Consider the following 15,065-nt stretch of genomic DNA (forward strand, 5'->3'; position numbering starts at 1 on the left):
CCCGAGACCAAAAAATGAAGTGAGATTACAAACAAATGAAATATGTTAGTGTAGGTCACCAACATAGGCTATAAACATCTACGTGGAAGAACAGAAACTGTACAAAAAGGCAGCATGCCTGGTTTTCTGTTATATAGCATTGCAGGGTTCTTGTAAGGATACTTGAATGCTGAAACAGCCTGGGAACTTGGCTTCTCTTGCAGCAGATTGATGTTCTTTGGACGGATTTTCAGCCATGGAGTGATTTTGTCCTGATGTTCTGTGTGTGGTGGAGAGATGTGTCAGGAGGGGGGAGGGCCAGAAAAAGTTACTTGGAATGGAAATGAGCTTAAGGGAAGGAAAAAGAGCAGCTTTGCAGTGAGACTGCGAGTAGTAATACTAGAATGCATAATGGACAGCTAAAGATTTGGGTTTTTTGTCTCAAGACTCGCACTGGACCTCTGATATGGTTATATAACCCCTTGTGTCCACTGAAAAAGTGTTTAGAGGATATTCATGGTTTTAGAAATCCTGGACTGATGTTAATATTCAATAATTTACTGTGTTAGATATCATCATCTTGGCTAGGCTTCCCAAACGAAGATTTGGGAATGTTAGATATACCTGATATCTATAATGCAACGCCAGAATATTCTTACACATGCTGGTTTATATTTACAAGCAGCACTAACTGAGATGTGAATACTTACTGTGCTGTCTAGAAAGTCATATAAGAAGTAATTTCCTTTCTATTACTTTGAACATGAAACCTGCACTGTACACTGATGCTAAATATAAAAATCTAACTCTATTATCTGTTTTTAATGCCAATATTAAAACTTTTGTACTTTCACCTCATAGTTGTTGGGCACAGAAATGATGAGAAATAAAAACAAATTTAGTCTCTGAGAAGAGAATCTTGCTATCCTAAAAAGTAATTTGCTCTGTGTTTGATCCAAGCCATCCCATGACTTCTCAAGGCATTTTAGATTTCCCACTTGGCAGCTCTGGCTCCTTGTCAGGATCTCTCAACTAGGAAGATGGAAGCTGCATCTAATTGTATCTCTGCCTTCCTCCCAGAAGCTGCTCTCTCAAAGGGCAGAGGCATGGGAGAAATCCAGAGAGGACTCTTGCTCTCTTGTAGCATGGTTTTTTGGTTCAGAGTGCCATCAGCTTTACTGCTGCTGGGCAGTGAGGAGAGAGCTTGGATAACACTGCAGTGGAAAATGCAATGTAGAACAAGCTGATTTAAAAATGGCAGTTTCAGTAGCAGTAAAAAGGGAAAATCAAATGGAGGAATCTGAGCAGGTAAAACACCCTTCACATCCCCAAGTTGACCAAACTCTAATGTGCTTCTTTATGGTCGTGTTCATTAGATCTGCTGTCCTAGTGTAGAGTTGTTCTAGGATTTCCCTCCATTTGTAGTAATGCCCTGCCAAAAAAATTCTCCACAAACAAACAAACAAACAACCCCCCCCCCAAAAAAACCCAATAAAACAAAGAAAAACAAAACCAAAAACAAACACCTCCCCAAAAAAACCAAACCACCACCACCACCAAAACAAACCAAACAAACAAAACACTCCAAACAAACAAACAAAACCAGAAAACTGAGAGAAGAAAAGAACAGAAAGGCTGAGATATTGACTTGGCTACCAAAATAGTGCTTTTCGCACTCTTGAAGTCAGCAGTTTCTTTAACAATTTTTTCTGTTTGTTTTTTCTTCTTTCATTTCATTTTCTGAAAACTGTGTGAGTGAGACTTAAGCCAAGAAAACAAAAAAAATCTGTGTACACAAAATCTTTTTTTATCATTGGATTAACTCCTGCATTTAGTAATGCATGCATAACAGAATATTAATAAAGAGATATTTGTAACTTGAGAGGCAAGGCGATCACAAGCATAAACTCTTGTTACCTAGATTTGGTGTGGAGAGGAAGGCGATGAGGCCTCCCAGAAGTAGGAAGAAAAGCTGGGGAAAGAAATACATATGGATACAGCAGGAAATCATATCTGTGGTTGCCTCCTGTGTGATGTGTATTGACCTAGTAAATGGAGATGTCTGCAAAGAAGCTGCTGTGCTATAAATATGCTTGTGCTAATATTATTAAAGCTTTCAGGCAGTTCAGTTTCATCCATATGGCTTTCCAGGGAGATGCCAAAGATGTGGCCCCTGGCCACAGCTTGTCTGAGCAGCACATGCCTACCTGCACTGTAATTGCTTATAAAGATGTAGGTTTGGGGTTTCCCTGTATGGATTGTGAAATACATGCAGCTGCCTAAATCGGTGCCTGGTGAGATTTTTAAATCTTCCTAATTCAATTGAAATCTTTGTGAGCAAGACATTTGAATGCTGTTGAAAATGAGGGAAAAGTCCATTCTTTGTCCTCCTAACCCTACTTTATGTCTTTAGGAAAATAAAAATACTTTCAGAGTTGTTGCTATCCAGCTTAACAGCACTGGTGTTGCTCAAACATATCAGTCTTGCTGGTTAAAGGAAGAAAAAATGGAAGGAAGAAGAGAAGATAGGAAGTGACTGGCTGATTAATATACTAAACTAATGCAAATACTGGGAGTAAGAAAGCCACTTAAAAGCAGATGATTATCCCTTATCAATCCCTCAGATCTAACCTCACTAAGCTGCTGTTCGGATGATACCCTAAAGCAGTTCCTGGCAGGGATTTGCCCCTTGTTCCAGCCCAGAGAGCAGTGAGATGAAAGGGATGTGGTTTAACCAAAGCTGTGACTTTACTGTCTTACCATCCTCTAGAGCTATCTAGCAGTTGGTTGTAGAGCACACATTGCAATTTCTCCCTGAATTGGTCCCACCTGCTGGAAGGCTGCTCTCCCTGTCTCTGCACAGATGGCCCCAGCCCACTGCAGAGACTTGCTACCCTTCTCTTCTGAAGCTTAATCCTTCCTTGTATAGGTTCAAGGGGCAGGAAAAGGGCATTATTTTCTCTAGCTTTGTGTCCCAGGAAGAGCCATACTGCTACCTCCTCTTATGGAAGAGATGGGGCAGGACTCCAGAGCACCAGAGAGCCCCACAAATGTCTGTGCTCGTCTGCTGCCAGGGACTATTTATTTGTTAGGGCAGATCCAGCCTTCTCTCCTCCTCTGCTGCATACCTTTATGCACTTTGAATCTTCAGGTAACTGCATTCCCTTAAATCCCACTAGCTTCAGGAGAAAAGATGTGTGAAATAGAGATGTGGTGGCAGTGCTACTGGAAGACTAGGAGACAGTATGAGAGAAGGGAAAGGGTTTCCTTCTTTTTAAAAATAAAATCTTTATCTGTTCACATACACATGGATAATACTGAAGATCTCTGTTTATCCATTTATTTTTCAGGTTATGGTTTTGTAGATTTTGACAGTCCAGCAGCAGCACAGAAAGCAGTAGCATCTCTCAAAGCAAATGGCGTGCAGGCGCAGATGGCAAAGGTAAGAACAACCATGTTATTGCAGGATTATTTGAGCTGTTGCGTTAAATTTCCAAGAGTTTTTTTTGCTCCTGTTTTTCTTAAGGTTTTGGATTGCTTATTCCAATGATTTTTTCATCCTTTGGCTCCAGTGCCTTGTTCATCCTATGGTTTTTCTGTGTTCTTGAGAGCTGTCTCTCATGTAATGGTCTCTGCTCTGGCACTCTCTCTCTGCTCCTCTCTCTGGAGAGTATTGTAAGATAGAGGGTACCAGAGTGGAAGAGCACTGGAAATGCCTTTGTGCTAACTGATGGGTGAAAGAGTTGCCTTTTCTTTACGTCAGGGTTGTCTTCATTTGGTTCCTTTGCTTTGGAAAAGTTGTTCTTTTCTGATGTGTCTTGGGGGCTTCTCTGAAGGAGTGACTGACTGAACATAAGGAAAATTTTGTTGATCTGCCTTGGTTTGGTTTCTCCTTGGTTTGTTTAGTTATTTTGAGGACATAAATGGAAGTGTAGCAGGCTGCTGAAAGAATAGTTTCTAAGGGTTATCTGAAGGTGACTGGCATCTGTTCAGAGGGGCAGCAGAAGCCATAGCAAGTGCAGTAAGCTCAATTACTCTGGTCCTGGAATTATCCTTTTTTCCCAGGCAAAGGGGCTGATGGGGAGACAGTAAATTACCATTGTGTGGTCCAGCTGTTACCTTTCTGATGGCATAATAATTTGTCTTTGTGCTCTAGACTGTGTCAGCCACCAAACAATGGCTGTTGCTTTGTACTTTAAAAATGCCTTGCCCAAGAATCACAAAAGGCTCTTAATATTGCCTGATTTAGTCTCTGTAGAAATGATGCTGTCCTAGAATCTCAAACAGTAAAAACAAACAGGTAATTACAAAGAAGAGGCAAATTAAGTAATAAACAATCACCATATTTAAAGATTCTCATTTAAAGGAATGCTGGTGGTTTAAACCTTTGTTTTTCAACAATATCAAGCATAGTTTTGGTGTTTTTTACAAGAAAAAAAAATCATTTCTGGTAAATGAGGTTCTTTTGACTTCTACTGAATTACACTCACTGTGCCTGAAAGAAATTGGATGTCATCCATTTATTTCTGTTTAACAGTGCCCCACAATGTAAGCTAGGCTGTTTTATTGGCTCTTAGTTTTTATTGACACATGGTGATAAAAAATGTTTTTTTCAAATGAGTAAAAGATGGCAAGCTGAAGAATGTGAACTTCTACTAAGGACTGCGCCATTTTATTTCTCAGATATACAGCAGATCCTTGTTAAAATATAGACAATTTGATGCATTAGTCAAGCTGTGAAAAAGAAACCAAAGACAGGAGACATGTTTTGTCCTACAGATTGGAATCAAATAGCTATTTCTAGGGAGGAGTAAATCTATAAAAAATCTATATAAAATATAAATCCATATAAATCTGTAAAGTTGTAGATTTAAAATTAGAGATTTAAAGATAGGATTGAAAGATAAATCTATGTTTGCTGTTTTCATGATTCAGAACAATGAACAGTTTCAGTACCTTATATGTGTGGAAATACCAAAAAAGGTGGTGACTTAAAACACTGTGGTTTGGATTGTCCAGTATTTTAGGGACTAAAAGCAAAACCTGGTGTTTACAGAGTGAGAAGGGCAGTACCAACCCTTGGTTGGTTTGTTTTCTGGGGACTCTGTGGCAGGAGTAGTTTTCTGCCCTGTGAGACTTTGAGGCAGCTGGTGTGTACACATTTGTTTGCATAAGACTGACTGTATTTTTATTATTTAGCTACGGTGCCTGGAATCCCAGATAGACTCTTTTTAGTGTGTTTGACAGTTCAAGATAAATATACAACTGACTTTTCTTATCTCTGAAAAAAATCTAAGTATTTAGAAAAATGGGGTTTCAAAGGAAATTGAGATGACTCCACACAAAGTACCTCACATTTCTGAGAAGGCAGGGGCCTGGGAAAGCAAGTCTGTCTGGAGAAACATGTTAGTTCTTGCACATGTTGGAAACCAAGTTGTATAACAGGACTAAAAGACAGCATTACCTGCCAGTGTCTGAATTAACAGTGAGGGCTCAGAAGAGGTTTGAAGAAAGAAGCAGAAGAAAAATTTAGCCTCCACTTCTGGAAGTTTATCCAGAGCAGTTTTATTTCAAGAGCTGCTTTAATTAGTAGTGAATGGTGGCTCTCAAGTGAAATAAAAAGAATAAGTCTGAAGAAATTCCCTAAACCTTTTTCATGGCATATGTTTAAAAAATAGCATCAGTGTCCTCTCTTTTATTCTGCATTGCAATGCAGGGAAACTGCCCCATGTAGAGGCCTGGGAGAAGACAGACTGTAACCTGTGTTCTGTGAATGTTAATAATGTCAGTCCAGTTGTGGATGCTTTTGAATAAAAGTGAAAGAGGCGTCGGCCAACTTTTGCTATGTGCTGGCCTTCTTCAGTAGAGAGAGAAAGTCTGCTGAGGTGTTGGTATCATCTGTGATGTTTTCCTGGAGAGAAATCTTGCTCGGAAAGAGTGGTTCTTTCTCAATTGTAACACAATATAATTTTTCTCATAGAAATCCAGGAATTTTCTTCGAAAAACAAAAAGCAGAACTGAACCCCCACCCACATTGGCTAGCAGAAGTATCTTGTGGATACTTGAGTAAAATATACTCATTTTATCGATGCTTAAATACAGCCACCTCCCTCTTTTTTATGGCATTTGAACACCATTTTGGCTGATTTTGTTTCATAGTGCAGCCTCTGGAAGAAAGTTAAACTCTGGTGGATTGATGCTCCAAGTCCCGTCACTATTCTGTTGAGGCTAATACATTCCATAAACTCACAAAGCGAAAAATCCCCCAACCATTAAACATGTTTGGACCTCTCTTTTTGTTCTAATTTGAAGTAGTCAGGAGAGGATTTGGCTGAGAGAGAGGAACAGCAGTATTATGCCTGCAGAGGTAGTGATGGCAACTGGGAGATGAGGTCTCATGGGCCCATGAACAGCTGTCCACTTTGTGGGACAAGGACCCACACAGCCTCCCACCTGCATGACAGTTGTGTGAGGCTCTTGTACATGTGTGTGTTTTCACCTTGCCTCTTTAGCATTTCTCTCTCCCTGGTACCTGAAGCATGAGCTTTGATTACTGCCACTGTCCTACATCCAATATAGCTCATCTAAGTTGTCCATCACTTTCAGAAGTGCTTATTAAGAATTTAATTTATTAAGGAGAATTAATGCTATGGGGTGTTTTCCTAGCTGGCATGGCTTATTTTACTACGTGCTTCTTGTTTGCCTTTGGACAAAGCAGATTTGCTTTGTATGGAGCAGATTTGTATGTATGAAGTGCCTGCTTGTACAGGCTTGTAAAGTCCAGGTGGTTTTTTGGGTTTGTTTTCCTACTAAAAATGACCCAATTTATATGTCTCTGGGTAATCTCACAGGAATTATTGATTAGTTTGTCTCTTTGTGCTAGGGACTACACAAACATGACACAGGAAAGGCAGTGTTTGTGTATATGTTTTATATATCAGTTTGGGTTTTTCCATATGCTCCTTTCCTGCATTTTCTAGAAAAATGTTATAGACAGAATATGGAAAATTAATAAGGAGAATCTCAGTAATATGAGAGTTGGCTCAGACAAGTAGGCAAGGAAACCTAGTACACATGAAAAATGTATCAGTGTTCTAATAAAATCTGTAGCCACGACTGTTCTTGGGATTTGCAATAGTCCTTCACCCAGAATTACACATTCATGAGGACACTTCCTAATCTAGTTTATATATAAGCTTTTAGTGATGCTGAGGAGTCTAAATCACCTGAAAAATCAATAGAAGTCTGCTGTCTAAATAAATTTGAGCATCTGAGCTTGTGTCAGCCTGAAGATGAACTGTGCAATCAGTTTATACCGTCACAGAACAGACATTTTGGGGTTCTCTCTCCCGTCTTTTATTTCCAGTTTTAGTCTGCTGTAAGATTGCATAAAGTGGAAGTTATGGCAAAGGTAGGTTCTTGCAGAGAGTAATACCTTCTTTAATATCTAGCAGCACATCAAGAGTGTTGAAACAAATACATTCACAAAGGAAGTGTTTTCAATCCTGCTGTTATTCCAAATGCATTTATAAGGATTAAAAATGTATTAGATGATGCATGTCTTCTCTGGGTTTTCCTTTTGTATGTCAAATGCATTTAGACATCCTCAGGACCCATGTGAAAAATGTGAACATTGAAGGAATATTTAATTAGCGCTGGCAGTTGTCTAAGTCCATTTCTTAACTACTCTGCTGCAGTAATTGCCATCCAGAGGGTACACTGAAGGAACTGGTTCTGAAAAAGGACTGTGCCGGTAGGCTCTGATGTGTTTTGCTCGACAAGGGAATTACAGAAAGTGATTTTGGTTTTTTCACATCTCTCCATCATGCAGAAGCTTAAATACAGGGAGTAATCACCATCTAGATGAAAGACAAAAAAGGAAACTGTTTCCCGCTGAACAGAGCCAAGCATAAGAGCTCCTGAAGAGGAACAGAGAGCTGGTTGCCATATAGTTAAATTGACAGTTTTTCTCCAAGGACCAAGGAAATGAAAGTCCCACAGAAGAATCTTATTTATTTTCCAGGCTTTTGCGTAGGTTTTAGGAATTGCTCTGGTATGAGTCAGCTGACCAAATAAATCCATTCTGTCTGCTCATTTTTCAACTTCATTTTCTCTTCTTTTTAAATTACTTCCCTTTTTTCTGGATCATATACCAATACTCTAAAGGCCTGTTCCTTAAACTGGAAAGACTTTCCAGTCTGCCCAATATTTTTTAATCTAGATTTTTATGGAAAAGTTTTAATTCTTTGTTTTTTGCAGTTTAAAAATTCAGGAAAATAATTAATAAAAATTCTATCCTTACAAAATATGAAATATGGCCTATCCACATGACACACTTAACCCCACAAGTCGTTTATTAACTCATAATTGAAATGTCTGCAAATTTTAGCTAAGCAAACTTTAGGATAATGGTTGGTTGAGTTTTTGTATAATATTGGTGGATAACAGCCCTATTCAACTGAGTTAACTTTCCTTTTGAAAACAAAGCAGAATGCTAGCAGAATGCTTTAGAGCTCACTATTGAAACTGTCAGGCTTTGTTTTAATCCTGTTTTTTAATTACCTGATCCCCCACCCCCAGCAAACTGTTCTATGAAATCTAATATTTGTATTGGCTATTTATAAACTATTGGATTTTCTTGCTGCTAGAGCAGGGGCTAGTGACTCTGGAAACCTCAGCATGCTCAGCATTGTAGGATAAGCTAAGAACATGGCTGTGCTGCTGCTGGCCACCTTCCACATCGTTTCTGAATGAATTGCACAACTGGGCGTGGGCTGCTGCTGCAACAGTTGTCGGAGACATTTGGCACCACTAGTACATGTGTGTGGAGCACTTTGTAGTGAGCCTTCCTCTTATCTTCCTAAAATGTTAACTATCTCTCCCTGTGCTTTTGTACAGTATGTACTGGCTGACCAATACTGACCTGAATTGATCCTGTGTTAAGTGACAACAAAACATTATAGCTGGAAGGAAGTGAAAGGTGATTCAGTTTAGATGTGGAAATTACAGGTGCGAGTATCTCTCTCCTTTGATTTCTTTTACCAAGTCAACCATACCAAAAGTGTCCTGAAGAAGAACTGACAATAAGCACCAAGTTTCATGTAATGCCACTTATCAAAGCTGTGCCCTCCTCATCCTCTCTTATCCACTTACCTGTGTTCTTGTTTTGCATAAACTATCTTTTGCTCTTGTAATGGGGAATCATAGTTTCCCAGCTGGAGCTGGCCCGTAAGTGCAGGTTTTTCCATTACTTAAAGGATAATGATTGACAAAGTAAAAGGATTGACAAGATGCTAAATTATTTTTTTGTATCAGATTTTATCTCAAAATTTTGTACAAAGATGTGCCTTTCCAAACCTGAAAGTTTTGTGTTGTTTTTTGTTGTTTTGTTTTTCCATATGAAACACAATGTCAATTCAGGATTCAAATCACAGATGTGCTAGCAAAGCGCTAACTTTAAATTTCAGAAAATTTGCAGTAGCAGATGACAGTGTCCTATGAGCTTCCTACACAATCAAGTCTAAAGCAGTGAACAGCTTTGCACAAAGAGTGATTGATTGGGGTGATATCAAAGATGCATGACATTAATGGAAGGACTTCCTAGTCTCATCTAGCTGGGACAATTTCATACTTCTACCTGAGAACTATACAGTAGCCAGTGTGAAGTGATCTATGATCCTATTCCTGCTTTTAGATGTACATTCACAAGCCAATATAGAATGCATTATCTTGAGCCATTCTTGAAACAAGAACATCAAGTAATCCTGAGGGTATTAAGATCCAGCAGTCCTTTCATACTTGCATGTGCTGCTCCTAAAAACATGTAGGTCAGCCTGAAATGGGGTGTGCACATCCACAGCTCTTGTACCACACCTGCCAAATTTATAAACAGTAATTTCTCTGGGAGTTTTGAGAACTGCTTAACGTAATTCTTCTCTCTAAAAGTGAATGGAACTTTACTATTGGCTAATTGAGAGGAATTAGGTCAGTGCTGTGTTCCTTTGTTCCCAAAAACTAGCTCAGCATCTTTCTTAACCACTAAGTTAGCTTAGAAAATCTTATGGCATATACAATCATGTTTATTCTCTAGCTATCACCCCAAACAGACCTGGCCCTGGTATTTTCCTTCTCTTTTTAAGTGCTGCTTTAGTTTCTAGATTGACTTGATTTTTTTTCACACTGTAACTTCATCTCAGATTAAAACATTCCTGTGCCTTTGAAAATTAAAATAAAAACAATCAGTAAATATATCCACCTCCATGCTATTAATGCCTTGCACCACAGAACAGATGCTGAAAGTGAAAAGTGTAGCCAACTTTTAAGCTGAAGAATAGTGGAATTACTGGGTTCTTTTCGGGTTATGAACTTCAGCCAAACAAGAGTTGGCCTTTTTCATAAATACACATTGTTCTTGACTTTCCTCTGACTTGGAACACATTTGAATTGGTAATAATACAGCTGAAATCCACAGAGCTTTGGCAATTTAAGCCAGAGAGAAGAATGGGACTCCCTATCTTTAGCACTCACATAGCTATACATCTTGGAAGGTCTTACGCACTCTTTGCAAACCCTTTATGTTTGCAGAACAGGAAATCTGAGTCCTGCAAATGAGTTAAACACTGGAATCAGATTAATTCTTTTTTTGCCTCCATACTCAGGAAACTCTGAATGCCCCGTGGAGGAGTTATCCGACCACAACTATGCAGCTTGGGAATCTGCAGTTCAGACTGAGAGAAACTATGTTCTAAATTCAGTAAACACATCTTTACTCACCAGGAAAAACCCAGTGCACTCCGAAATGATAAAAACTTGTGATTTTAGAAAATATTACTGTGATAGAAAATAGACGTAGCCTTTCTTTCAGTGACATATCATTTAATCATATTCTTCTGTAGCTCAGAATGAGGACAGTGCTTTTGTAGGGTGAGAGACAAAAAATTCATTGTATCTATCATGCTTCCTTGGGAGGAGAAGGAGATTCATATGACCCACCAGCAGGAGGCTATGTGCATGCTTTTTGCGGTACCACTTAGTCTGGACTGAGACACAGTTTCAACAAATCAATGCAATTTATGTGAAAATTGGGTCACTTTCTGATTATTTGGTTTGATTGGGAAAGCAAGTGTGCAAGCTTCAGTAGCATTGATGTGTGTGCCTGTGTAACAGCTCATCAGCCTGGAAATACACAGGTACACACTTGCCAGTAAATGCAAATCTACTGGTAATATGCACAGATATTCCCTTTGCACATATGCATCCCCCTCTGAATATCTAAATATTACTGCATTAGTGAATACTCAGCTTATTATTTCCGTATTAATGAATGTCTCCCATTCAACCAACGTCTGAGTGGTTTGTCTGTAATCTAAATAAATTTAGATTTAGATGCAGTTTTATTCACTAATGAATGATAATTTTTGTTGCTGTAAAAAGAACCTCTATTTTTCCTTTGTATAAAATTATCAAATTAGGCTCTCCTCATGATGAATACAACAAACTGAGTCATGATGGCAGCTCATGGAATTTTTTAGTCCTTATACTTTCCCTTTGTGCTCAGAAAGGGAGATTATGGTGACATAAAGGGTTGAATTCTATTTTCAGTCATGTTAGACTAGCTTTGATGTGATCAAAATAAATGTAAATGATTTAAGAATGTAAAACTGGCCATATCAGGCCAGAATAAAGTTCTCTCTGGCATCAGATTCTCTTTCTGGTTGTATGCTTTTGCACATGCCAATAGAGGAGTACAAGAACCAGAAAGCATCTGAGATACTTCCCCAGTGTAGTCTCCTAGCCTCTAGCAATTTGCAACTTGGGATTTCCTCAGCTTGTATTGAATAGTCTTTTGTAGAACTGCCTTCCGATCCCCAAATAAAGAATTTATCCTGCCTTTTTTTTTTTTCCCATTTAAAATTTTGGCAGCACAACATCTGGCCATACAAAATTCTTCAGCTTAACCTTATGTTCTTCAGAGAACGATCTCCTTTGCTTGCTCTAGACCTGCAATGTTGATTTCATTGCTTGCGTGCTAATTCTTGTATCAGAAGAGACAGAAGGCTCTTGTTCCCTATGAATCTTTTTCATGCCACTTATGATTTTGTGAAATGCAATCATAACTTCCGTCAATCCCTGTTCTGTTTCCAGTTTTAAGATGTGCCAGGATGTGCATGCGTAAATAGGGAAGTGGTTCTTAGAAGCAAGGAGCAGTTGCTAAGGAATGAACATGAAGCGTGGTAAACTGTTTTTGTAATATGCAAGCAGAGCTGAGAGGAAGATTATAGGGTCATCTTGTATCAATATACTGGACAAGAGATGAATATTGCTAATGCTTTGTAGTGCTACAGCATGGGAAATGGAAAAATGGACACACAGAGGAAGGGTACATTTGGCTGGTATCAGGTACTTTTTAAGGCAGTCCTCATTTTGTACAAAGATAAATGCATATATTTGATTAAATCTAGGAAGATAATTTTTTTTAAATAAGAACTGTCAGCTTTAGAAAAATGTATCACAGAAATAATTGAAGTGTTAAAAGAAAGTAACAGAACTATTCCTTTAACGCAGTAAGTAAAGGACAACCCCAAGTATGAGGACACATGTTCAGTGTTGTGTCAAAAAGAAATATACTGAAAACCCCCACGTCTGTGTGTAAATAAGGCATTATAAATGCCTACCCTAAAGTCTGGGATTGTTTGATCCCAACTTTCCTTAAATGTTAAATCAAATTAGAGTCTGTCACGTTGCTGAACAATGCCTGAAACTAATGCCACCAGTGGATCAATGTCTGACCAATTCTGTCAGCAGGCTTGAGGACTTTATCTTTGCCAGGGGCTACTGACGTACCCCGGTGCATTTTATCTGGTGCCCACTGCTTGGGTGTGATGTTACCAGCAATGCTGCAGCACAAGCCTTTGTATCTAAAAGGAGGAAAGGACTGCAGCAGATGTCATGCTGTGCAGATGAATCTTATTCAGAGGGGTGTATAGTCATGCTGTTCTGCTTTCCCTACTCCTCATGGAAGAAAATTAGTCTTATTATTAAGAGTCATAATCCAAAATGGTGGACACATGGAAAAACCTAGGGACCCTAAATGACCAATTCCTCTAACTAGGCAGAGGGAGTCTTTCTGTCATTCCCAAAGAAACTATACAAAGGTATGTCCTGAGAACCTCTGGGAGGTTTACATCTACCAAAGACACCCCTTACATTGCAGTAATGGAGATACAATGGTTATTTCGTTTACTGTGCCTCATAATTTGGGGTCTCAAAAGCCATGGAGAACAATGAAAACTTTGATGATAGTAGCTGTAAAGGCATTTTTATAGCTGGAAAAATTGGACCTTTCCTGGGGTGAACATAGAATTAGAATATGAATATAGTATTTGGTAGGAGGTATACTTTCCCCTTGTTAAAATGGATACAACTTTGCTTATCTCTGTGCCAGTAAGTAACAAAGCAGAGTATTTTCAATAATTGCCACTTGTCAGTCATCTGCTATTTTGATATTTTTATCAAGGTTCAAAAAGAAAAAGAGATAGTGCAGAAAGATGTTCATTTCCAGTCAGAAAACTTTAGAGTTGGGATAATTAAGGCTTGGGGCTAGAAAGCTTGGCTTTGAATTCCTTGGAACAAGTGGACATACTTTTTTAAGAGTTGAAACTGAAATCTGTGTCTCAGACGTCATTTCTTCATGCAGTTCTATAATTTCAGTTTTTAAATGCAGCTGGTAGACAGATAAAGAAAGAGAAGATGCCTTGAAGAAAGGCTTACCTGTCTTTAAAGGTATCTTTGCCACTTTACTATCCCACTTACGTAATAGATGATGCTGTTCCAGTGCAGTGTCACAGTTCTGTCTCTCTGTATATAGACATAAGGGGTTTTACTATGTGCATGCATAGTTGATAAGTATTCAAGAAGCTGTATGTATATCAATGTATGCACACATTCATAGATGATAATTTAGAAATGTACTTGAGAAAATTTTATTATATAATGGAATTCTTATGAGTAGCAAAAAGTATTACAGTGGTATTTTTATAGTATGTGCTGAAGGAGTGTGACTATTTGCCAGTAATTCCTCTAAGCACTGGGAATAAAATACTATATGTTTTTTAGAAATGTACTGTAGAAATAGGAAGGAAATTGGAGGTAAATTAAATCTTGGTCACAATCAGCCAGTATTTTCCCATCTGTCAGCAAAAACTAGCAAAAAACCCCCAAAACAACAACAAGATTGTAACGTCTGAGATGAGATTTAGTGATTTACTGTCTGCTTTGACTGTACCTATGGTTTGCAGTAGAGCTACACAGCCTCAGGGTCTCCCAGATATTTCCATAACTTATTTGTCCATTTTGCATAAGAGGTTATGATCCCACCATTTATCTAAACATTTTCCTAGTCACCTACTCCAATTATAGCTTGTTATGGAAAGCCAGGAGTATCATTTATATGTCTGTGTTGCTTTATTGTAGCAACACAGCATAAAGCAGCATGTGGAATCAGTGAAGTGAGGGATTTTGCAGTACCTTAGCTTCCAAAAATCTTTTCCCTTGCTTAAAAACTGTTCATCAGGGAAAGGTCACCACTCCTAATTGCATGACCTAATTCACTTCAGACTCCCTTCTTGCTGCACAGCACATTTCACATGGTAAGATTATGGGTTTGGTAAAGGAGCTAGAACTGATCCCAGTCATGTTAAAATGTCAGGAATGGGGTCGCAGCAGTCTCGCTGCCATGTCCTCTCTCCTGGGGCTGCTGAGCCTACGGTAATGGAAATGTTTCCCTTTCAGAATAAAATTTCATTAGCTGAAATATGTAATGGCTCTCTTTTGTATGATCAGTCTTCTAAGACTTCTTGAACTCAGGCTTTGTATCTTAAAAAGGAGTGTTGGATGCAGACTGCTTTGCTTGAAGTTGAAATAAATAGTTTAATCTTGCATGATTACATTGTTGCGTGCTATTTACTTCTCTTGAGTATATGAGTAATTTCCAGATTGGCTTACAGGGGTACATTGAAGGAGTTCAACATTTTGTGTCAGACAGCAATTAGATTAGTTACCAGAGAACCTCTCTGCACTCCTCTAAG

The 15,065-nt window shown here is 38.6% G+C and overlaps 1 protein-coding gene across 7 annotated transcripts in view; it reads left to right on the forward strand.

Annotated features, from left to right (window-relative positions):
* The window catches only part of RBMS3 (RNA binding motif single stranded interacting protein 3), a 596,100-nt gene that overhangs the window by 332,606 nt on the left and 248,429 nt on the right, over positions 1-15,065 (forward strand). For all 7 annotated transcript variants that reach the window (XM_027639205.1, XM_027639210.1, XM_027639206.1 and 4 more), the window contains one exon: positions 3,330-3,421. In XM_027639205.1, coding sequence (XP_027495006.1) covers positions 3,330-3,421 — 92 coding nt within the window. The remainder of the gene's footprint in view (positions 1-3,329; positions 3,422-15,065) is intronic.

This window comes from Corapipo altera, unplaced genomic scaffold, assembly GCF_003945725.1.
Source record: "Corapipo altera isolate COAL_440 unplaced genomic scaffold, ASM394572v1 44, whole genome shotgun sequence".
Classification (NCBI taxonomy): domain Eukaryota; kingdom Metazoa; phylum Chordata; class Aves; order Passeriformes; family Pipridae; genus Corapipo; species Corapipo altera.